The sequence below is a fragment of the Schistocerca gregaria genome, chromosome 9 (genome assembly GCF_023897955.1).
Source record: "Schistocerca gregaria isolate iqSchGreg1 chromosome 9, iqSchGreg1.2, whole genome shotgun sequence".
NCBI classification, from domain to species: Eukaryota; Metazoa; Arthropoda; class Insecta; order Orthoptera; family Acrididae; genus Schistocerca; species Schistocerca gregaria.
This window is the reverse complement of record NC_064928.1, coordinates 249,496,905-249,522,656: the sequence shown is the minus strand read 5'-3', so window position 1 is coordinate 249,522,656 and position 25,752 is coordinate 249,496,905. Positions and strand designations below refer to the sequence as shown.

The 25,752-nt window shown below is 47.0% G+C and overlaps 1 protein-coding gene across 1 annotated transcript; it reads right to left on the bottom strand.

Moving 5' to 3' along the window:
- Positions 1 to 1,154: 1,154 nt before the first annotated feature.
- On the bottom strand, positions 1,155 to 19,701 carry LOC126292230 (F-box/LRR-repeat protein 7-like). The gene is made up of 2 exons (XM_049986104.1): positions 19,346 to 19,701; positions 1,155 to 2,515 (listed from the first exon to the last, which is right to left on the bottom strand). The coding sequence occupies exons 1-2, from the start codon at positions 19,347 to 19,349 to the stop codon at positions 1,329 to 1,331; spliced, it is 1,191 nt and encodes a 396-aa protein (XP_049842061.1). The 5' UTR covers positions 19,350 to 19,701; the 3' UTR covers positions 1,155 to 1,328.
- Between the last annotated feature and the right edge of the window lie 6,051 nt (positions 19,702 to 25,752).

The window sequence follows — 25,752 nt, the reverse complement described above, 5'->3', positions numbered from 1 at the left end:
TACAAAACGGCAGGTTCGGCCAGTTTAAATCAAATGTTCCCCACTGATCCCGTGCAACACAGCGTAGTAAGCAGACACTGTCAATAATAATCAGTCAAATAATACAGGAACACATTTTAGTTCATCTATTAAATTCCTTCTCATACAGAATCTCATCAGCAATACATACACATATATACATACAAGGGCTATCCACAAAGTACATTCCGTTTTGGAATTAAAAATAAAGTATTGGAACTTTTATTATATACAGATGAAAGTCACATTTAATTACTAATTTTCTACATAGCTGCCATTTAAATTAAGGCACTTAACGTAGCGATGGACGCGCTTGGAAGTTCCTTCGTCGAAAAATTCGGCCGCCTGCGCCTTCAACCACGTGATTACCTCTTCTTGAAGCTGTGCGTCGTCATCAAAACGCTGCATAGCCGACCACTTCTTCATTGCTGGGAATAAGTGGAAGTCGCTCGGTGCCAGGTCGGGACTGTACGGCGGATGAGAAACAACTCCCACTAAAAGATTCGAGAAGTTCACGAGTGGCATTTGCCGTGTGGGCCCGAGCGTTGTCGGGAATCAGCAAGATCTTTGAGCCCAACTTTCCCCTGCGCTTGTTTTGTATTGCTCTTCTGAGGTTGTGCAGAGTTTGGCAATACCTTTGAGAGTTTATTGTAGTGCCTCTTTCCAGGAAATCCGCAAAAATCTTATTTCTACCGGGTTAGTGATTAACCACGTTGTTGAAGGCGCACGCTGCCGACTTTTACGACGAAGGAATTTCCAAGCTCGTCCATCGCTACGATAAGTGCCTCAATTTAAATGGCAACTATGTAGAAAAGTAGTACTTAAGTGTCGCTTTCATCTGTATATAACAAAAAAATTTCCAATTATTTTTTTAAATTCCAAAACGTAATGTACTTGTGGATAGCGCTCGTATATATCTTCGTTCTTTCACGGCCAATCGGCAAAATCTGAATCTTTTTTTTCATGAGAGGAAACAGAAAGGAGAGAAGCTATTGCATGGAGTAAGTGCACGCTCCAAGGAATAATAGGGGTTGAAACTACTTTGCATCGATAATCATCATATATTAAAGTTTAGGAACTGGTAAGATAAGAAGAGATACTTCGAGATGTGTACAGAGTTATATAATTTACAGAATTTCTGAAAATATGGCGGAGAGACCGCTGCAAGAGACATTACATACGATTACTTACGCTGGTCTACAGCAGGCTACTGTAGCTTTGTAACTATTAAGTAGTATCACGAACAGCGAGAATGCTACTAACGCCACTACAGTCTAATCATTTCTGGCTGTACGTTTTGCCTGTCGTCTTCACGTAGAGCTGCCCGAGGCTACGTCGGCCGCCAAGTTGAGCAGCTGCGGCTGCCCGGGCCTGCGCCGGAACTCGCAGCACAGGTGGCGCAGCTGGGGGCAGTGGCGCAGGAAGCGCAGGCGGTCGAGGCAGCCGCGGGCGAGGCCCAGCTCTGCGAGCCTGGGCAGCGCCCCCGGCAGGTGGTCGGCGGTGAGGCTCAGCCCGACGACGCGCACGCCCGCGCCGCGCCGCAGCCGCAGCCGGTGGCCCTCCGGGGTCAGCGTCAGCACCGCGTCCGCCGCCGACGAGTGGATGACGCACAGCTCGCGCAGCCGGCCGCAGCGGCCCGCGAACGACAGGTCGGGCGGGTGGCCGCAGTGGTGGAGCTGCAGCGATTCGAGGCCCGCCAGGGCCGGCAGCGCGGAGGCCAGGCCGGCCGCGGCCGCCCCGCAGTCGCTCAGCTGCAGCCGCCGCAGCCGCCGCAGCCGCCGCAGCGCCGCCAACTCGGCCGGGGGCAGGCCGGCGCAGCCGACCAGCTGCAACTCCTCCAGCGCGCCGGCACAGTGCCGCAGGAACGTCAGCTTCCGCAGGCCGGGGCACTCGATCTTCAGCGTCCGCAGCCGCCCGAGCCCCTCCAGCCTGTCGAGGCGGTCGGCCGACAGCGACTCGGCGCAGACGCTCAGCTCCCTGAGGTTGGGGCACAGCCCGAGGGCGGACGCGACGGCGTGGTCCGCCCCGTAGGCGGCGGGCTCCCGGGCGCTGGCCGCCGCGGTCCTCAGGATCCGCAGCTTCCGGAGGGCCGAGAAGTCTACGGTCGACCGAGAGGACAGCATCACCACCGCGATGTCCAGTCTGGTCGACAAGTAGTCGCACGTCAGTCTCGGACAGTCCCGCACGGTCCTTACGTTGGCCACTGTGAGAATCAGCTGCGGGTACGAAATGTCGACGGTAAACTCGTGGGCCACCTCTACGACCAGTTCGCGCAACGGCGGCAGGGTGCGCAGTACCGCACGCACCTCTGCCGACTCGCTCGGTCTCCTATTGCTGCCGTAACTCTTGCCCTTCCACAGCTGGGTGTACCCTGTCACAATTTTGCGCCACCGCTCGCACACGTAAGCACACCGGGCCAAGTCCGGGACAGGCAGCAGGGAGAAGATGGAAAGCAGCGCGTCATCTGGTAGGTCTCCTAGGGATCTTGCTGCCATTTCTGTGGACATAAACCAAGTAGCAAGTTTCTCCTCAGCGAAATGCACAAAGATCCGCAGCAGATAAACACTTGGTGAAGGGAGTAGCAACTGACCCTTAACATAGACAAATGTAAAGTACTGCGAATACATAGAAAGAAGGATCCTTTATTGTATGATTGTATAATTCCGGAACAAACAGTGGTAGCAGTTACTACTGTAAAATATCTGGGAGTATGCATATGGAACGAATCGTCATAAAATTGTTGGTACGGCAGGAGCCTGGTTGAGATTCATTGGGAGAGTCCTTAGAAAATGTAGTCCATCAACAAAAGAGGTGGCTTACAAAACACTCGTTCGATCTATACTAGAGTATTGCTCATCAGTGTGGGGTCCATACCAGGTTGGCTTGACGGAGGAGATAGATAATATCCAAAGAAGAGCAGTGCATTTCGTCACAGGGTTATTTCGTAAGAGTGATAATTACAGAGATGTTTAGCAAACTCAAGTGGCAGACTCTGCAAGACAGGCGCTCTGCATCGCGGTGTAGCTTGCTGTCCAGGTTTCGAGAGGGTGCTTTTCTTGATGAGGTATCGAATATATTGCTTCCCCCTACTTATACCTCTTGAGCAGATCACGAATGTAAAATTAGAGAGATTCGAGCGCGTTCGGAGGCTTTCCGGCAGTCGACCTCCCCGCGAACCATACACAACTGGAACAGGAAAGGGAGGTAATGACAGTGTCACGTAAACTGCCGTCCGCCACATACCGTTGGGTGGCTAGCGGACTATAGAGGTAGATGTAGTAAGCCTCGTAACAGATTTTAATCATGTCTAAGGTACATACGGGAAATTCGAGTAATAATACAGAAAGGCTGTTCTAGCTTTGAACCTGAAGAGGATCCTGCTGAAGCTCCCAGTCCTTATCGATCCTGTACAGATCTCCACATCTCTTTCTGGGTGGCTGGCGAAGTACTGGACCCCACTTCATTTTCTACGATTTGGGATGTAAATATTTGTTTCAACAGTATGTCTGCTTTCCATTGTTTTGATCCAGTATTGCGGCTTGAAACATGGCTCACGTGAGCGGACACAGTTAAATGTCGAGAAGCAATTTGTGGCGAATGCACGAGGGTCCACAGCCAGAGCAGACAGTGACAAAGCAGCCCAGCGACAGAGACGCACCACACAGTGGGCGGTAAAAAATTAAAAATATTGAGTGTCATGTAATATTTTGTCTAATGTAATATCTTGTATAGACACCTTTTATTAACCTGACACGTTCCACATCATTACGAAGTGTCGTATTCATGATCTATGGAACAAGTACTAATCTAATTTGAGTTAACACAAGAGAAAATGCGTGATGTCATTGTTGATTCCACTGAGTCGTCTATGCTCAAAACCAATCACAAAAGGGCAGTTTAACCTGAGGCAGAAACGCATGATCATTATACAAACATATTTGCAAACGAAATAAACTGGACTATTTAGGCCACTGTTATGGTATGAATTACTATCTGAAAGTTGCAGTTTGTAATTTGCTGACTGTTACTAAATTTCTAATAGAGGAAACGAACAACACGTTGAGCACTAGCGAATTTTTCTATATGGAACGAAGTAAGTTCATTGGTTGGCTGGTTAAAAAGCGGAGGGGGGGAGGGTCCCTCATTCCGATTAGAACAGTTCAATGAGGGTGGTAGTAAAATAATCGAGACATAAAAAACAGCTGGTAGCAAGGAGAAAACAACAAGAATGACAGAAGAGCAACGAACACTAAAATGGACAAAATCGGACAAGAAAAACAGACACAAGGGACATGAAGAGATCAAAACAGGAGAGCACATTTTTTTTGTGGTTTTAGGGCGCACAACTACAATGGACATTAGTGCCCAGACTAAGTTAGGAATGTACTGCGAGGCACGAGGTTAAAACAGCAACTAAAAGCGACAACACTATAAAAGACGTATTAACAGGCATTGGATTAAAAAAATACAGCATAATCAAACGTCCTTAGACAGGTGTGTCAAGTTGATAAAACGAAGAACGCGAGCAGCAGCTCCTGGGTCATCCGCTAAAATGGCATCCACAGTACATGGCAGGCCAAGATAAAGACGCAGCGTTGTAAAATCCGGACAGGACGTTAAAAAGTGGTGGACAGTCAGCAATTGCCCACATGGACAGAACGGCGCCGGCGCTGCCGTCAGCAGATGGCGATGGCTTAACCGGCAGTGTCCAATTCGTAGACGGGCCAAAACGACCTCCTCCCGCCGAGAAGGACGTGAGGAGGACGTCCAAGCTACGGGAAGAGGTTTCAAGGCCCGAAGCTTGTTGTCCCTAAGTGCAGCCCGATCGGCATGCCACAGCGATAAAATGCGCCGACAAATGACCATGCTACAATCTGATGAAGGGACACAACAAGAAGCTGTCCGAGGCTGGAGGACCGCAGCCTTGGCCGCGGCATCTGCAGCTTCACTCCCAGGGATACCGACATGGCCAGGAACCCACAAAGCTAACTGGAGACCCGTCGTCCACCAGCTGATGAAGAGAGCGTTGGATTCGGTGCACGAAAGGATGAACCGGATACGGATCACTGAGGCTCTGGATGGCACTCAGAGAATCGGAGCAGATGACATAAGCAGAATGTCGGTGGCGGCAGACGTAAAGAACAGTCTGGTAGAGGGCAAAGAGCTCAGCTGTGAAGACCGAACAATGGCCATGTAGCCAGTATTTGAAACTTTGTGCCCCAACAATAAAAGAACATCCGACCCCGTCATTGGTCTTAGAGCCCTCTGTATAAATGAAGGTCATATTAATGAACTTCGAACGAAGTTCGACTAAACGGGAGTGGTATACTGAAACGAGGGTAACCTCCTTTGGGAGCGAGCGGAGGTCAAGGTGAACGCGAACCTGAGCCTGGAGCCAAGATGGCATGTGGCTCTCGCCCACTCTTACGGTTGCAGGGAGTGAAAAATCAAGGTGTTGAAGGAGGCGACGAAAGCGAACTCCAGGGGGTAGCAGGGCAGACACATATAACCCATATTGACAGTCAAGAGAGTCGTCAAAAAAGGAACGATACGATGGGTGGTTGGGCATTGACAGAAGCCGACAGGTGTAACGACAAAGCAGTATATCGCACCGGTAGGTGAGTGGCAATTCACCAGCTTCAGCATGAAGAGATTCGACGGGACTAGTATAAAACGCTCCGATCGCAAGCCGTAAACCCGGTTGATGTATGGAGTTGAGGCGGCGTAAGATGGACGGCCGTGCAGAGGAGTATACAAAGCACCCATAATCCAGCTTGGAGCGGATGATCGACCGATATAGGAGAAGTAGGACGGTTCGATCCGATCCCCACGACATACCACTGAGAACACGGAGGACATTTAGAGAACGGGTACAACGGGCAGCCAAATATGACATGTGGAGACCAGCTAAGTTTCCTGTCAAATGTAAGACCTAAAAATTTTGTTGTCTTCACGAATGGGAGAGCAACGGGGCCGAGTCGTAAGGACGGTGGGAGAAACACTTTGTAGCGCCAGAAGTTAATACAGACCGTTTTCTCGGCAGAAAAACTGAAGCCATTGGCGACACTCCAGGAGTAAAGACGGTCAAGAGAACGCTGAAGACAGCGCTCCAAGAGACATGTACGCTGCGCGCTGCAATAGATGGCAAAATCGTCCACGAAAAGGCAGCCTGATACATCATCTGGGAGGCAATCCATTATTGAATTGATCGCTATGGCGAAGAGAGCAATGCTCAAAACGGAGCCCTGTGGCATCCCATTCTCCTGGCGAAAGGTGGTGGTGGTGGTGGTGGTGGTGGTTGTTGGGAAGTTTAAGGCGGACTAAACAGCTAAGGTCATCAGTCCCCATTCCAAAAAACAGGCGAAACAAAAATTTACAGAACAGGTAAAACCCCAAGGGGGAGGAGACGCCCCTCCCCCCAGTCACTGGAAAAACACCAATGTGGCAGCGAACACTAGAGACAAGAAGAGTACAGACGAACACCGGACAGAAAGAAACGGAAGAAAAGAAGAGGGCCAGAGACTGGTTGACTGACCATGGGAACAAAAATTGGGAAAGAGTCAACCATCCGAATACACACATTATAACCTGCAACCAATGAGAGACTCGAGGACAAGATACACAGAAAGGGAAAGGGGCAGGTCCCCCCTAAATGGAACCATAAAGAGGACTACCATGGATAAAATTTAAAACGTCGTCAGCCATGGAGGCATCGTCGCATAAAACCAAAGACAACGTGCCCGGGAGATTAAAAGTCTGTCGGAGGATGCGCAGGCGGGGACACTCCAACAAAATGTGGGCGACTGTCAACCGGGACCCACACTGATACAGGGGGGGATCCTCCTGACGCAAAAGATGTCCGTGCGTCAGGTAGGTATGGCCGATGCGGAGCCGACACAGGATGACAGAGTCCCTGCGAGAAGCCCGCAGGGAGGACCGCCACACAACGGTCGTCTCCTTAACAGCCCGCAGTTTATTCGGCGAAATCAGGCTACGCCACTCGTCATGCCACATCTGAAGCACCTGACGGCCCAACGCCAGCTGCAGATCACGAGCCGGGAGGCCGATTTCCAAAGTGGGGGCGTCGATCGCCCCTTTGGCCAGCCTGTCGACACGTTCATTCCCCAGGATTCCAACGTGACCTGGCGTCCAAACAAAGACCACCGAACGACCAGAGCGGGTAATGGCAAAAACAGACTCCTGAATAAAGGATACCAGAGGAGAAGAGGTATAGCAGCGGTCGATAGCCTGGAGGCTGCTCAGGGAGTCACTGCCGATGACGATGGACGTACCTGAGCAGGAACGCATATGCTCAAGAGAGCGCAATATGGCCACCAGCTCTGCAGTAAAGATACTGCAGCCAGCCGGCAAGGAGCGCTGTTCAACATGGGCAGCGTGAGCAAAAGCGTAGGCAGGACGACCATCCACTAGGGAACCATCAGTGTAGACAGGCTCACTGCCTGAAAATGAGGCGAGGAGCGCAAGAAAACGGTGACGGAGGGCCACATGCGGAACCGAGTCCTTGGGTTCCCGTGCCAAGTCCAGGCAGATGGACGGACGGGTCATACACCAGGGAGGCGTGGGTACATGGGCCCGGAAGGGCGGCAGAAGAGGGAATGACCCCAGTTCCGACAGCAGGGACTGGACGTGGAAAGCAATGGAAAGCCCAAACCTAGGTCGCCGGTTGGGCAGAGGGAGGACCCTGGCAGGGAAAAGCAGGCGATGATTGGGATGGCCCGGTGAGCAATGCACATGGAGAGCATAGTCGGCGAGCAGTCGGTGGCGGCGAATGCGCAGCGGGGGAACCCCGGCCTCCACCAGCAGACTATCCACGGGGCTCGTACAGAAAGCACCAGTTGCAAGCCAAACCCCACAGTGGTGTATCGGGTCCAACAACGGACCCATAGGCCAGGCTTCCATAATCAAGCCTGGACTGCACAAGGGCTCTGTACAATCGCAACAGCGTGCTGCGATCTACACCCCAAGACACAGGGCTCAGGCAGCGGAGGGCGTTGAGTTGCCGCCAGCACTTTTGCTTCAGCTGAGTAATATGAGGAACCCATGTGAGCCGGGCATCAAAGACGAGTCCTAAGAAGCGGCTAGTGTCCACCACTGCAAGTAGGTGACCGTCGAGTTAAAGTTCCGGATGAGGGTGGACCATCTGACGCCTGCTGAAGTGCATAACTCGAGTCTTGGCTGCAGAGAACTGAAATCCATGAGTCAGAGCACATGATGCCGCCTTGCGAATGGCTGCTTGCAGCCTGCGATCGGCGACTCCTGTAGTCGTTGAGCTGAATGATATGCAGAAGTCGTCGGCATACAAAGAAGGAGACACCGACGACTCCACGGCTGCATCCAGACCATTAATGGCCACTAGAAATAAGGAAACGCTCAACACCGAGCCCTGTGGGACCCCATTTTCCTGTATATAAGATGAACTAGAGGCGGCACCGACTTGCACCCAGAAAGAGCGGCGCAATAAAAAGTTTTGAAGAAAAGCTGGGAGCTGACCACGAAGACCCCACTCGCGCAACGTAGCAAGGATGTGATGCCTCCATGTTGTGTGATATGCCTTCCGCAGATCAAAAAATACAGCAACGAGATGCTGACGGCGGGAAAAGGCCGTACGGATAGCAGATTCCAGCCGCACCAAATTGTCGCCAGCAGACCGGCCCTGACAGAAGCCACCCTGGGATGGAGCGAGGAGACCGCGCGACTCAAGGACCCAACACAAACGCCACCCCACCATACGTTCGAGCAATTTGCACAAAACGTTGGTGAGGGTAATGGGACGATAGCTGTCCAACGCCAGAGGGTCCGCACCGGGCTTCAAGATGGGGATGATGATACCCTCTCGCCATTGCGACGGGAACACGCCCTCGCTCCAAATGCGGTTAAAGGTGGGGAGGATGTGTCTCTGGCAGTCCCTGGAGAGATGCTTCAGCATCTGTGCGTGGATGCAGTCCGGTCCTGGTGCTGTATCAGGGCAATCGGCGAGGGCAGCGAGGAATTCCCTCTCGCTGAAAGGAGCATTGTATTTTTCAGAACGACATGTGTAGAATGATAACGGCGTCCGCTCGGCGCGTTCCTTTAGAGAGCGAAAGGCAGGAGGGTAAGTTGCAGTCGCAGAGCTCGTAGCAAAGTGCGTGGCAAGGTGGTCAGCAATGGTGGCAGCGTCCGTGCAGACAGCGCCGTCCAGGGAGATTCCAGGGACACCCATAGGGGTCTGGTATCCATAAATCCGCCGGATACGGGACCACACGAGCGACGGGGAGACACGGGAGCCCAAGGATGAAACGTACCTCTCCCAGCACTCCTGCTTACGCCGTGCAATAAGACGATGGGCCAAGGCACGGAGCTTCTTAAAGGCGATGAGGGTCTCCAGAGACACGTGCCGCTTATGACGCTGGAGAGCCCGCCTACGGTCGCCAATAGCCTCAGCAATCTCCGGCGACCACCAGGGGACAGCCTTCCTCCGAGGGAGTCCAGAAGAGCGGGGGATGGCAGTCTCGGCCGCAGAAATAATTGACGAGGTCAAGACACGGACCACCTCGTCAATGTCACCCTGTGGGGGAGAAGCAATGGTGGCAGCGGAAGTAAAAGCCGGCCAGTCAGCCCTGTTGAGAGCCCAGCGGGGCAGGCGCCCAGAAGAATGACACTGGGGCAGTGACAAATAGATGGGAAAATGGTCACTACCACACAGGTCAGGATGGACTCTCCAGTGAAGGGATGGGACAAGTCCGGGGCTGCAAAGAGAGAGATCGATGGCCGAGAACGAGCCATGGGCCACACTGAAATGCGTGGGAACACTGGTGTTCGAGAGGCTAAGGTCGAGCTGAGCCATCACATGCTCCACGGCGCGACCGCGGTCATCGGTGACAGTTCCACCGCATAGAGGGTTGTGGGCATTGAAATCGCCCAGAAGCAGCAATGGCGGCGGGAGTTGAGCCAGCAGCGCAGCCAAGACATGTCGGGGGAGCTGCCCATACGGAGGAACGTAAACAGAGCAAACAGTAATAGCCGGCGAGAGCTCAATCCTGACAGCGACTGCCTCTAAAGGCGTCAGAAGGGGTACTGGTGAGCTACAGACAGAGTGGTGAACAAAGAGGCAAACTCCACCTGAAGCTCGTTGACAGTCAGCGCGGTTCTTATAGTATCACCGATAACCGCGAAGGGCAGGGGTCCGCATTGCTGGAAACCAAGTTTCCTGAAGAGCAATGCACAGAACAGGGGAAACACTCAGAAGCATCCGGAGCTCAGGCAGGTGGCGGAAATAACCGCCGCAATTCCACTGGAGAATGGAAGCAGGAAGGGACTGGGAGGGCGTTAAGTCCACTAAGAGACAGACGGCGCCGCAGAGTCAACGGCCGCCACCGAGCGAGAGTCAGCTGTGTCCATAGGAGAGGTCCCCGAGGGTTCCGTGAGGGCGAGATCCGCGGCAGAGGCGAGGATCTCCACCGCATCCCCAGAGCCAGAGCTATTGACAGCAGGCGGTACTGAAACTGCCGGAGCGTCCTTCTTCTTGGACACGTTCCGGTCCTTCTTCTCGCGTCTGTCCTTTGGCTTAGAGGGCTGGGAGAGTTTCTCTAAAGGAGCGTCGGAGGCTGACGACGACGCAGAAGCCCTACGACCAGCAGGTGGATGAACCTTCAGCCACTGGCTGACATCCGGCGGGGTAGCAGAAGAACCGGAAGAAGGGAGGGCCCCGAGGGACCCCTTCCGCGAGAGAGGAGCCGGCAGAGACGACGCCGGCAGGGAAGGGGGAGGGGGAGGTATCGAGCCCCCTGGTTTTGGAGCAGATGTCACTCCTGAAGCATGTGCGGGGGGAGTGACAGAAGGGGGTTTGCCCCCAACTGCTAAGGGGGCAACAGAGGAAGGCTTGCCCCCAGACACAAGGGGGGCAGACAGAGATGGACGGCCCCGAGGGCCAACTGAAGGCGGCACAGAGGAGGCGACAACTGCCGCCCGCGAGGGCGACGATAACGTAGCTGCAGCATAAGAAGTTTGAAGAGGGACAGGATGCAACCTTTCAAATTTCAGTTTTGCCTCGCGATAAGTAAGCCGGTCCAGGGTCTTAAATTCCATAATCTTCCGCTCCTTATGAAGAACGGGGCAGTCCGGCGAGCATGGAGAGTGGTGTTCCCCACAGTTGACACAGACAGGCGGAGGCGCACATGGAGAATCGGGATGGGAGGGGCGTCCGCAATCTCGACATGTGGCACTGGATGGGCAACGGGAGGACATATGCCCAAACTTCCAGCACTGGAAGCACCGCATCGGGGGAGGGACGTATGGCTTGACGTCACAACGGTAAACCATTACCTTGACCTTCTCAGGCAATACAGCACCCTCGAAGGCCAAGATAAAGGCACCGGTGGCCACCCTGTTGGTCTTGGGTCCTCTGTGCACACAACGGACAAAATGCACACCACGTCGTTCCAAGTCAGCTCTCAGCTCGTCATCGGACTGTAACAAGAGGTCGCGATGGTAAATAATCCCCTGGACCATATTTAAGCTACTGTGGGGAGTGACGGTAACAGGGACGTCTCCCAGCTTATCACACAAGAGCAACGCCCGTGACTGGGCTGGGGAGGACGTCTTGAGGAGGATGGACCCATTCCTCATTTTAGACAACCCCGCCACTTCCCGAAACTTATCCTCCAGGTGTTCCACAAAAAACATAGGCTTTGTCGAAAGAAAGGAGTCACCATCACTTCTGCTGCAGACAAGGTATTGTGGTACATAAGGCTCCTGCTTGGCACTAGATCTGCGTCCCTCCCATGGCGCAGCCAACGAGGGGAACGACTGAGGATCATATTGTGCAGCATCGAATTCAATTTTGCCTCGCTTAGAGACGCTGGTGGCAGTGCGACCACCAGCTTGCTGAGATTTATTGCGCTTCATTGCGCCACATCCGCCCAGATGCCACCTACTCCGAACGAGGGCTCTCCCCAAGGGCGCCACCCAGCCAAAGCAACGGGTACCTGGCCGATATCCCATTGCCCGGAGTCCCCGTGCCCCAGACAAGATGGGCACATACTCCTTGGCATGCATGGGGAGGAAACAGATCTGGCATCTGTAGTGCGATCCCTGCGTGGTCAGGGGGCTACCACCAAGAGGGTACATGACGACCTCACCACAACGGACTGGCTACCGTGCTGGATTTTAGGTGTTGAAAGGGTCCACAATTGCCGTGGGCGCTAAGAAGGGGATTGCGCACAAGACGAGGAGGCAACCCAGAAGACATGGGGTGTAAATCCCTCCACACGACAATAGATAGCATGCAATATGGAGGTGCACAATGGACCAATAGAAAAACACCACGTAAGGCGTCCTTCACCAAATGGCACGCACTAACAACGGAAATTTTGAAAATGGCAGGTCAAACCCAAGTGGGGACCATCACATAAGGCCGAAACTTTGAAGACTCCTTTTAGTCGCCTCTTACGACAGGCAGGAATACCGCGGGCCTATTCGTACCCCCGAACCCGCAGGGGTATTTCTATAAGTCTATATATGCTAGAGACGTAGGTTTGACTTTCCTTAATCTAGCTTCTAAGATAAGTCGTTGGGTCAGTATTGCCTCACGTGTTTCTATACTTCTACGGAATCCAAACTGATCTTCCTCGAGGTCGGCTTCTACCAGTTTTTTCCCATTCGTCTGTAAAGCATTCGCGTTAGTATTTTGCAGCCGTGACTGATTAAACTGATTAAGAATAGTAAGTCCTAAAGGGTGACGGCTGAGGCTGACACCTGTTTTTCCTGATAAGCTGTCGTTTTTGAAGGGCTGCAAGCAAAAAAATTCACATTGCGTACACACAAGCAGCGAATCAGCCACTTTCTTTGCTTATCAGAAACTATGAATGAATCGTTAAGCTTCTAATGTGTTTCTTTTGCTAGAACTTAGGCTGACCACGTGGGACCCAACTCGCGCTGTTCTCTCTCACATGGCATCCTGAAAGCCACGGATCAAGATGGTCAGCTAGAGGCACGCTTTTTCGATTTTCGAAAAGTGCAACGCATTGTAACATTACGATTATTGCGGGAAGTATTATCATATGGCGTATCACAAGCTAAATTTGTGACTGCATTGAGTATTTCTCTGTAGGCAGGACGCAGTGGACGGAGAGTTGTCGGTAGATGCAAAAAGTAACTTCAGAGTTGTCCGGGAGGGAGGTTTTTTGCGAGCTTTTACTGTCCGTGTATTTTAATGAGCTTGCAAAGAACGTTAATTAAAAGTTCAGACACCTCGCAGGTGCAATTATCTATACTGAATAACTGTGTCAAATTTGCACACATGTAACTAACATTGCAAGTGGTGGAAATACTGGCAGCTTGGTTTAAATGTTCAAAACTTAGATGTGTGTACTTAAATCTAAAGGCACACGATCCTATGACTACAATGTCAGTCACAATATCAAACTTTCGACTCAGATTAATACTAGTTCCATGGATCATGAATACCGAGTCAAACTGTCCAATACATGACATAATTTTATAAGTGTGTGTGTGTGTGTGTGTGTGTGTGTGTGTGTGTGTGTGTGTGTGTGTGTGTGTGTGTGTTTTTGAGCTTTTTCGGACGCTATACATCGGGACATAAGTCAATTCAACAACATAATTAAGATAACTTTACTATTTTATTTTTTTCTTAATTTATATTAAAAAATTCCTCTATGGAGTAGGAGTAGTTGTCATTCAAAAATTCTTTTAATTTCTTCTTAAATACTTGTTGGTTATCTGTCAGACTTTTGATACTATTTGGTAAGTGACCAAAGACTTTAGTGGCAGTGTAATTCGCCCCTTCCTGTGGCAAAGTTAGATTTAATCGTGAATAGTGAAGATCATCCTTTCTCCTAGTATTGTAGTTATGCACACTGCTATTACTTTTGAATTGGGTTTGGTTGTTAATTACAAAATTCATAAGAGTATATATACTGAGAAGCTACTGTGAATATCCCTAGATCCTTAAATAAATGTCTGCAGGATGATCTTGGGTTGACTCCAGCTATTATTCTGATTACACGCTTTTGTGCAACAAATACTTTATTCCTCATTGACGAATTACCCCAAAATATGATGCCATATGAAAGCAATGAGTAAAAATAGGCGTAGTGAGCTAATTTACTAAGATGTTTGTCACCAAAATTTGCAATGACCGTTATTGCGTAAGTAGCTGAACTCAAACGTTTCAGCAGATCATCAATGTGTTTCTTCCAACTTAATCTCTCATCAATGGACACACCTAAAAATTTTGAATATTCTACCTTAGCTATATGCTTCTGATTAAGGTATATATTTATTAATGGCGTCATACCATTTACTGTGCGGAACTGTATGTACTGTGTCTTATCAAAATTAAGTGAGTCCATTTTTCGAGGAACCACTTAGTAATTTTCTGAAAGACATTGACAGTTTCATCAGTTAATTCTTGTTTGTTAGCAAAGAGAACTAACTTTGCCTCTTCATGAATATAGAATGACGTAACAGTTTGTTGGGATCTGAAACACTATGCGCAGCTTCTTTGACCAGTAATCAAAAAACATCCCGAATCCCGGGTTCCAACACACATTCTACTTCAATTTCAAACAACAATTGTTAGCAAGGTCGGCCGAAGACTCCTGGTATGAGGTGTCACCCTCGTTCTGCCAGCGGCATTGTCAAAGAGGGCGGAGGAGCGGAGAGTGGTTCAGGGCACTCTTGCCCTTGGGATGGGAAACTGCCCCTAAAAGTGGAAGGATCAGCAATGCTCAACGGACTGAGGATGGAGAAGGCAATGGAAACCACTGCGTTTAAGATACACAATGTATGTACAGGACATGTGGCACGTAATTGAGAAACAGTCATGATCTTTCCACGGACAAAAGATTCCGGGACAGCCCTCCATTCGCATATCCGGGAGAGGACTGCCAAGGGGGAGGTGACAGAGAAAAGTATTGAATAAACAACGAAAGGATAACGTTCGGTGCTTGGAATGCGAGAAGTTTGAACGTAACAGGGAAGCTAGAAAATCTGAATACGGAAAGGCAAAGGGTCAATCTAGATGTAGAGGGAGCCAGTGAAGTGAAGTGAAATGGAAGGACCACAATTTCTCGTCAGACGCGTATAGGGTAATATGAGCAGCAACAGGAAGTGGACTGACGGGTTACTATTCCTTATCAACAGGGAGGTAGGGTTAAGAGAGACGTACTGCGAACGGTTCATTGATAGGGTTGGTATCAGTTCACGCTAACAAAATAACACGATTAGAAGAGAGAGAAGTATATGTAGATATTGAACGGGTAATTCAGTACTTATAAGGCTATAATAAGCTAATGATCATTGGAGATCAGTACACGGTACTAGGGAAAGGAACAGAGGAAAGAGTTACGGCAGATTATTCACTTTGTCGTATAAATGAGGAAGGAGGAACACTGATTTCTGCAGTAAATTTCAGTTAGCAACAGCAAATATTCTGTTCAACTGTCACAGGTGAAGGAAGTGTAATTGGGCTAGAAAGAGATACACGGGGCGCTTCCAGTTTGATTACATCGTGGTTGGACAGATTAAGATATCAGATATTGGATTATACAACTAAGCCAGAAACAGGCTGGCAGTAATGATGAAGAATGCACTGAAGTTACAGGGACTACTCCAACAACATCAGTGCGCAAAGAGTGGGGTCTACAGTGAGGATTCAGGACTAATGAGATGCACTTCAAATTCTTTGAGGCTATGGACATTACTATAAAGTGTACCTCAGCAGGCAGCTCAGATGGAAAGGAACTGACGTCTGTAAAACAGGTAATCAAAGAGGTTGGGAAGAGAAACGTAAGCACAAAGGAACGTAACTGCGAAAAAACCTTGGGTAACAATGAATACATCAATCGATCGCCGGAAGAAGGAAATTGAAAAGTATGTGAGGAAAGACAGGAATACAGCAATATATTTATTTATGCATTTATTTTACCTGGCAGGATTAGGGCCTTCAGGCCCTCTCTTACACCTAACCAGGCATACTCAGATTGAACGAGTTACAGTTTCTACAGAACATTAAGGACATATAACGTATTATGCAGTATTGATGTTAAAGAATAATAGTAATGTAAGTATACGAAAGTAAACATACTTTTCTTTTGTGAATGTCAGTCCTATTATTGGTTGGGAATTTTCTCGTTATGGTCTTGCAGCTTGTGAGTTATTCTCATCGAGCAGAGACATAAGACGATAGAATGGGATAAAAGATATATAAGAGGAAGTTTGGAATAAAATAAGAAAGAGCAGGGAAGTTAAGGCGAAACGACTGCGAGAAAAATGTGAATACATCGAAAAAGGCATGGTCGTTGGAGGCCATGACACTGTAGGCGTGCAGAGAAATCAAAACTTTTGGTGAAATTAAAAGCGAGAGTGGGAATAGAAATTCCTCAGTTACGCGCAGAAGAGAGAACATGTAGATGAAAATGGTACACTGAAGGCCACCACGAGACGAAGATCTTGTCCAGTGTGATTGAGCAAGCAATGGGGGTCTATGTGGAAGACAAAGGGAATCCGCTATGAGAGCTGGAACATTTGCGGTCAAGCAGAAGGAATACCTAACATTCATTCGGAATATCTGTAATCGTTGAGACAAGTGGCAATGAAAGCGACTATTCCAGATCATGTGTATTATACGGAAGTCTGAAAATGTATCATCGAACTTTCGGAAAAATATCCACCATACAAACAGCAAGGGAAATTAAGAGCGTGGACTATCACAGAATAAACGTAACAACTAATAAATTAAACCTGCCGACAAGAACATGATGAAGGCTACAAAACAAAATTGATTATCTGTTAGATGGCGATCAGTTTGGGTTTAGGGAAGGTAAGATTTCTGACGTTGCGCTTGATTATGAAAGCAAGGTTAAAGAAAAATCTAAACACGTTCATTGGATTTGTCGACTCAGAGAAATCATTAGACATTGTGAAATGGTGCAAGAGTTCGAAATTCTAAGGTAAGCTACAAGAAAAGAGGAACGAAGAGGGAACGATCAGAATGGAAGATCGAGAACGAAGTACTCGGTGTGAAAAGGATGTAGGATCGTGATAACGTCTTTCGCTCCTACCGTTCAATCTGTACATCGAAGAGAGAATGACGGAGCTGAAAGAACGGTACAAGACGGATCAAAAGTTTATGATGACAGGCTGTCAATGGTAACATTTGCGAACATCCTGCTATTGTAAGTAAAAGATAATAAACGACCCGTTGAATGGAATGAACAGTAAAAACAAAGGAAGACGAAATAATGAAGAGAAATGGGATAAGCTAGAAACGTGTGAAAGTTGGGGGACCACGAAGTAGAGGGAATTCCGCTACCTTGCAAGCAAAATCACAAACGACGAACGACTCGGGGGGTACATAAGAAGGACGTTAGTGCAGGCAAAGTGGGCAAACCCGGCCAGAAAAGTCTGCTGGATCAAACATTGGATTTTAGCTGAGGAAGTTTGAGATTACACGTTTGCTGCACATCGTTTTATTTTAATTAATCATGGACTTTAGGACAACCATAAAGAGAGAAAATCTAACGGTTTGCGATGTGATGTTAGCGAAGGATGAGAAACATAGGTGGACTGATAAGCTAAAGAATGAGGAACTTCTCAGCAGAATCGGTGGTGAAAGTAACATGAAAAACACTTAACACAGACTAACGAAGTTTTATACAAGAAATTAAACCAGCGTAGACGTTTCAGAGTACATGCGCAATAAGCAACAGCCTTCATCTTACTACTGAAGTAGAGGACCTCATTTGACCAGTTGATGCTGATTTCACATCTTTGGATATTGTAAGCTTCTATACTAATACCCATTAAAGAAAGACTACATGTTGAAACGGAAAATCTCATAACTGAAAAAACTAGCAGGTCACTCTTGGGAAACACGAAGTTGTTACAGCCGCTTGAATTTAAGTCGAGCTTCATCTTTATAGGTTCAATAATAAACTTTATGAACATTAGGTTGTTCAGTCGTCGTGAGAGTATGTTTCACTGTTCTTAAATACAGTCCTTATTACATAGCTGGAAAACAAATTCTTCACTATTTACTCGCAAATCACACGTAGAAACATAAAATATGCATCGATGACTCCGACACACTACTAAAAGGAACCAACGCATCTAACACGTAGCAAACAAATTCAAAGAACAGCCAAAAATAAGCTTCACAGTTCAACATTATGAAACTGAGGTTATGAACTATTCCAAAAAGAATCGCCTGCAATGTAATATTAACAACCCTCCCCCCTTCCCCCTGAAGTCTTGACTGCGGTGACAGACTTATCCGCAGGGTGGCCCGAAGTCGAGGTTAGGTACGAGGATAATTTGGTAAAGTTGACGAAACTGACAAATGTGAATAACGAAGTTGTAATAAAAGATTGACCCGTAGCCTAGCCTTATGTTTAAGTTTGAGGAGTATTCAAACGCACTTTTCATCATAGGAACAAAGGTTAATCTAGATAGCATTTATTAGATAATCTCTAAGTCTCCGACGATTCTTGTAAAGCACATTGTCTGCACGTATTGTAAAATAATTACGAAGAATGCGTAGATCGTGCGCTAAGTAACTTTCACAAAATTATGAACGCCATGTCAAAAATATACGAAAAGCCGATGTGTCCGGATAACATAATTGCTGCTATCCCGTAGCTTGCCTTAGTAGCATGACTAATAAGAAATTTAAAATTGCCCTTTACCGAACAACAACAAAAAAAGGGTAGCATGCATTAGACTTCATCAACCTAGTACCCTTGGCAATTGGCGTTAGTCAGTGACAAGCAAAATGCTTAATAGAATTAAAAGCAAACCTCAATGACACCCAAGAAACAAAACTATACGCAACGAGGAAGTGAAGGACGTAACACTTTCATATAGAGGAATCAAATCACAAAAATAGCAAGATGTTTAGCTAAGGCAGTCAGCAAGGCAATTCACACACACTGTTCCTTAGGACGAAGGGTATGACTACCAAGAGAAATTCAGTAGACCAGCAGTATACAAATTGTACAGAGGATATGATAAGTTGTACAAATTCAAGAGAGGGCTCAGTTTCCACGCTCAATTCAAGGAATAAGTAGAGAAAAATAATAAAACTGCGTTTAGTACAGACGTAAACCGTGCGAAGCTTTGGGCACAAGACTACAAAACAACAAGCGAAAGACACGCGCACAGTTCCAAACAGTCTTTTCCTTAATTTAACGGAGCAACTTGAAACTTTCACGAGACAGTAGAATCAGCCAGACAAATTGCTCAATGAATAAAACGATTCACAGACGCAAAGCTTTCTATAATTTTATAACTACGATTTATAGACACGTACCCATTTGTTGCTTGCACCGCCTGTCCCGCTAACCGCCCGTCGATGTTACCAGCTCTTGCTAGAGTACTGAGTTCCCGAGCCAAGGAAAACACCACCATGGGGTGGGGGAGCTACGTCAACGGCCACAGACACGCACCGATTTACAGGCCGACCGACCGACAAACTCGGTGTCAGCCTGAACCCACTGCACCCTGAGACTTCAGCGTCGCCCTGTTGTGATTTGTTTACCTTAAGTTCATTGGAGAAAATATAAAAATGCAGTAAATGAAGCGGGCAAAAAGGAATACAAACGTCTCAAAAATAAGATGGACAGGAAGTGCAAAATGGCTAAGCAGGGATGGCTAGAGGACAAATGTAAGGATGTAGAGGCTTATCTCACTAGGGGTAAGACAGATACAGCCTACAGGAAAATTACAGAGACCTTTGGAGAAAAGAGAACCACATGTATGAATATCGAGAGCTCAGATGGAATCCCAGTTCTAAGCAAAGAAGGGAAAGCCGAAAGGTGGAAGGGATATATAGAGGGTCTATACAATGGCGATGTACTTGAGGACAATTTTATGGAAATGGAAGATGATATAGATGAAGATGAAATAGGAGATACGATACTGCGCGGTGAGTTTGACAGAGCACTGAAAGACCTGAATCGAAACAAGGCCCCGGGAGTAGACAACATTCCCTTACAACTACTGACAGCCTTGGGAGAGCCAGTCCTGACAAAACTCCACCATCTGGTGAGAAAGATGCATGAGACAGGCGAAATACCCTCAGACTATAATATAACTAAAAACCAAAGAAAGCAGGTGTTGACAGATGTGAAAATTACCGAACTATCAGTTTAATAAGTCACGGCTGCAAAATACTAACCTGAATTCTTTATAGACGAATGGAAAAACTAGTAGAAGCCGACCTCGCTGAAGATCAGTTTGGATTCCGTAGAAATGTTGGAACACGTGAGGCAATACTGATCCTACAACTTATCTTAGAAGAAAGATTAGGGAAAGGCAAACCTACATTTCTAGCATTTGTAGACATAGCGAAAGCTTTTGACAATGTTGACTGGAATACTCTCTTTCAAATTCTGAAGGTGGCAGGGGTAAAATACAGGGAGCGAAAGGCTACTTACAATTTGTATAGAAACCAAATGGCATTTCTAAGAGTTGAGGGGCACAAAAGGGAAGTAGTGGTTGGGAAGGGAGTGCGACAGGGTTGTAGCCTCTCCCCGATGTTATTCAATCTGTATATTGAGCAAGCAGTCAAGGAAACAAAAGGAAAATTCGGAGTAGGTATTAAAATCCACGGAGAACAAATTAAATCTTTGAGGTTCGCCGACGACATTGTAATTCTGTCAGAGACAGCAAAGGACTTGGAAGAGCAGTTCAACGGAATGGATAGTGTCTTGACAGGAGGATATAAGATGAACATCAACAAAAACAAAACGAGGATAATGGAATGCAGTCGAATTAAGTCGGGTGAAGCTGAGGGTATTAGGTTAGGAAATGAGACAAAAAATGGTTCAAATGGCTCTGAGCACTATGGGACTTAACTACTGTGGTCATCAGTCCCCTAGAACTTAGAACTACTTAAACCTAACTAATCTAAGGACATCATACACATCCATGCCCGAGGCAGGATTCGAACCTGCGACCGTAGCGGTCGCGCGGTTCCAGACTGTTGCGCCTAGAACCGCTCGGCCACTCCCGTCGGCGACTGATGAGTGAAGTACGAACATTTCTCAAAAGAAAAACAGATATGAACTCTCTTTTCTTTTAAAACTATAAATAATAGCGTAGCTAGTACTATCTATCGTTCTACTAAACTGAATGAGCGTGACACCACTGATGAAGTTTCAACCTCGAAAGAAGTTTAAAAATACCAATTAGCTGAAATTTAAAAAAAAAAACTCATCCAATCCAGAAGTCACTCACAGTTAGTGTAATTAGTTTCTGTGATGTCTGTAGCGGTCATTAATACTTCAAAGATAGTTTCAATAATTGTATCACTGCCTGTTTATGAGTTGCTAAGCAACGTATCAAAAAGCTGAGTATACAATGATTAATGTTTGTCGTATCCCGACAGTAAATCTCTTCTAGCTTGCTTTAAGCATCAAGACGATTACTATGGCGCTCATATAAGTCTTTAATAATTATTATCAAGCTAACGTCCGTAAATAGCGGTTGATGTTACTGAATTACAGACGCGACGATAACGCCCAATATCCAGCCGCTTACCTTATACTCCCCGTCGATATTTGAGAAATGGCGCGCGATTTGTTTGAACCAAACTCGGGCCGTGGTTCCCTAGAATAATTTTTAAATCAGCTGCAGGTTGTAAATTAACAATTATGTGCCCATTCATGAAAATTACAGCATATCCGCACTCGACGACTACTTGAACGCGAACTCGAGCAACACGGAAGTTTATTTTTTTCTTGTTGTTGTTGTGGTCTTCAGTCCTAAGACTGGTTTGATGCAGCTCTCCGTGCTACTCTATCCTGTGCAAGCTTCTTCATCTCCCAGTACCTACTGCAACCTACATCCTTCTGAATGTGCTAAGTGTATTCATCTCTTTGTCTCCCTCTACGATTTTTACCCTCCAAGCTGCCCTCCAGTACTAAATTGGTGATCCCTCGATGTCTCAGAATATGCCCCACCAACCGGTCCCTTCTTCTGGTAAAGTTGTGCCACAAATTCCTCTTCTCTGCAATTCTATTCAATACCTCCTCATTAGTTATGTGATCTACCCATCTAATCTTCAGCATTGTTCTGTAGCACCACATTTCGAAAGCTTCTATTCTCTTCTTGTCTAAACTATATATTGTCTACATTTCACTTCCATTCGTGGCTACACTCCATACAAATACTTTGACAAACGACTTCCTGACACTTTAATTTAAACTCCATGTTAAGAAATTTCTCTTCTTCAGAAACGCTTTCCTTGCCAGTCTGCATTTTATATCCTCTCTACTTCGACCATCATCAGTTATTTTGCTCCCCAAATAGCAAAACTCATTTACTACTTTAAGCCTCTCATTTCCTAATCTAATTCCCGCAGCATTACCCAATTTAATTCGACTACATTCCATTATCCTTGTTTTGCTATTGTTCATCTTATATCCTCCTTTCAAGACACTGTCCATTCCGTTCAGCTGCTCTTTCATGTCCTTTGCTGTCTCTGACAGGATTACAATGTCATCGGCAAACCTCAAAGTTTTTATTTCTTCTCCATGGATTTTACTTCTACTCCGAATTTTTCTTTTGTTTCCTTCACTGCTTGCTCAATATACAGGTTGAATAACAACGGGGAGAGACTACAACCCTGTCTCACTCCCTTCCCAACCACTGCTTCCCTTTCATGCCCCTCGACTCTTGTAACTGCCATCTGGTTTCTGTACAAATTGTAAATAGCCTTTCGCTCCCTGTATTTTACTCCTGCCACCTTCAGAATTTGAAAGACAACAATCCAGTCCACAGTGTCAAAAGCTTTCTTTAACTCTACAAACGCTAGAAACGTAGGCTTGCCTTTCCTTAATCTATTATCTATCTATTACCTATCTTAATCTATTATCTAAGTCGTGCAGTCAGTATTGCCTCACGTGTTCCAACATTTCTACGGAATCCAAACTGATCTTCCCCGAGATCGGCTTCTACCAGTTTTTCCATTCGTCAGTAAAGAATTCGTGTTAGTATTTTGCAGCCGTTGCTTATTAAACTGATAGTTCGGTAATTTTCACATCTGTCAACACCTGCTTTCTTTGGGATTGAACGTCGGAGGGTATTTTGCCTGTCTCATAGATCCTGCTCACTAGATGGTAGTGTTTTGTTAGACCTGGCTCTCCCAAGGCTGTCAGTAGTTCTAATGGAATGTCTACTCCCGGGGCCTTGTTTCGACTTAGGTCTTTCAGTACTCTGTCAGATTCTTCACGCAGCATCATATCTCCTATTTCATCTTCATCTACAGTCTCTTCCATTTCTATAATATTGTCCTCAAGAACATCATTAAAACTGATTACCTATTAAATGTTGTACATAATTAAATTCTTTACTCCGTAAAAAATCAATAAAATTTAGAAGTGAATGACATGTATAAAAAAATTCTGAAGTTGATATGACGTCATGGGCCACTACTGCTTTCGACTCCCCTACACTCACGTGACTCAAAGTAGATCCGACTATGTAGGACATACTCGTGTAAAGTTACAAGTTAACCAAGCTGAGCAGCAGCGTAATGAGGGATTTATAGAAATATGTCTGCCGGCCAGCTGCAAATAACACACACTTTCAACAAAACTTGTGCCCACTGGGAAACAACGATTGAAATGCAGTTACATACGTTTGTATCTGCGTCTACATCGATACTCCACAGTCCACTTTACGGAGCGTAATGGTGGATATCCCGAATCACTTCTAGAAACTCCCTACCCTGTTGCACTCGCAAATAGAGCGACCGAAAAACGAGTTTCTACATGTCTCCGTATGAGCACTAATTTCTTGTATCTTATCTTCGTGGTCTTTACGCGCAATGTACAGGGGAGAGGCAAAACAATGTGAACAGTGGTAGTAAACGGGTGGCTGTGTTTGACGGTCAACAGCGCAGGGAAGTCACGAGTTCGGTACAGACCGGGCAACAGTTCGGATTGTTTACGAGAAGTGCGCGCTTCGTATTTGCATTCAGTGGCCGAGGTCGACGTGCAATGAAAGATCTACCAGAGTTTCAAAGAGGGCGAGTTGTGGGGGCCCGATTAGCTGGAGCTAATTGCATGTTTCGAGAGCAACTGTTTCAACAGTCATGACAGCCTACACAAAACATGGAAAGACGTCATCGTGTAAACGTACTAGTGGTCGCAAATCAAAATTAAATGACAAGACATCGTAGTAGGCTAACACGAACTGTGTCAAAACAACACAAAGGTACGGCGGCTAAAGTGACTGCAGAACTCTATAGCCATCTTCGAGTCTCCGTATCTATCGACACTGTCCGCCGAGAACTCTATAAAGCGAATATTCGTGGACGAGCTGCTATACCGAAACCATTAGTGACGACAACCAACGCAGAGAGGCGTAAAACATGGCGTCAGGAGCATAAATCCTGGAGGGTTGATCAGTGAAAGCACTTCATATGGTCCGACGAGTCAACGTTTTCGCTATATCCAACATCGGGCCAGGTTTACGTCTGGAGAACTCCAAAGAAAGCTTACAATCCTGATTGCTTCATTCCAACGGTTAAGCATGGAGGTGATGGTGTGGGTATTCCGCTGGTCCCATCATTACCCTCAAAGGCCGCGTTACAGCCAACGATAATGTGAACGTTTTAGTGATCATGTGCACCCCATGATTCAAATGTTATTCCCCAACAATGATAGCATATTTTAGGACGATAACGCACCCATTCACACAGCCAGGACAGTACAGTCATGGTATGAGGAGAATGCAACTGAACTTCGGAGTCTTCCCTGGCCAGTACAGTCCCCGGATTTGAACATTATGGAACTCCTGTGGGCGGTTTTGGACCGCTGAATTCGGAGTAGATTTCCGCCTCCCTCGTCACTAGAGGAGTTAGAAGAGGTTATGTTCGTAGAATGGCATAAGATTCCACTGGATACTATACAATCATTATATGCCAGTATTGCAAGAAGAATCGCAGCTGTATTACGGGAAAATGGTGGTCAAACCCCTTATTAATAAATCATTTCGCCGCGAGGGATTAGCCGAGCGGTCTGAGGCGCTGCAGTCATGGACTGTGCGGCTGGTCCCGGCGGAGGTTCGAGTCCTCCCTCGGGCATGGGTGTGTGTGTTTGTCCTTAGGATAATTTACCTTAAGTAGTATGTAAGCTTAGGGACTGATGACCTTAGCAGTTAAGTCCCATAAGCTTTCACACACATTTTTCAATAAGCCATTACAAGTAAGTACAGGTTGTAAATAGGTTGTTTAGGCTTTTATTTTGGTAACGCCACGTAGCGCTCTGTATGAAAATCACTGGCTGTGCTGTGATGTCTGTGGCTGGGTGGCATTGTTGGAATAGTCGCTATTGTTGTGTTGGGGAGTTGTATGTTAGCGGCACGTAGCGTTGCGCAGTTGCAGGTGAGCCGCCAGCAGTGATGGATGTGGGGAGAGAGGTGGCGGAGTTTTGAGAGCAGATGATCTGGAGGTGTGTCCATCAGAGACAGTAAATTTGTAAGACTGGATGTCATGAACTGATGAACATATTATAACTTCTGAACACTATTTAGGTAAATATATTGTTTGTTCTCTATCAAAATCTTTCATTTGCTAACTATGCCTATCAGTAGCTAGTGACTTCAGTAGTTAGAATCTTTTATTTATCTGGTAGTATTGGCGCTCACTGTATTGCAGTAGTATGAGTAATGAAGATCTTTGTGAGGTAAGTGATTCATGGAAGGTATAGG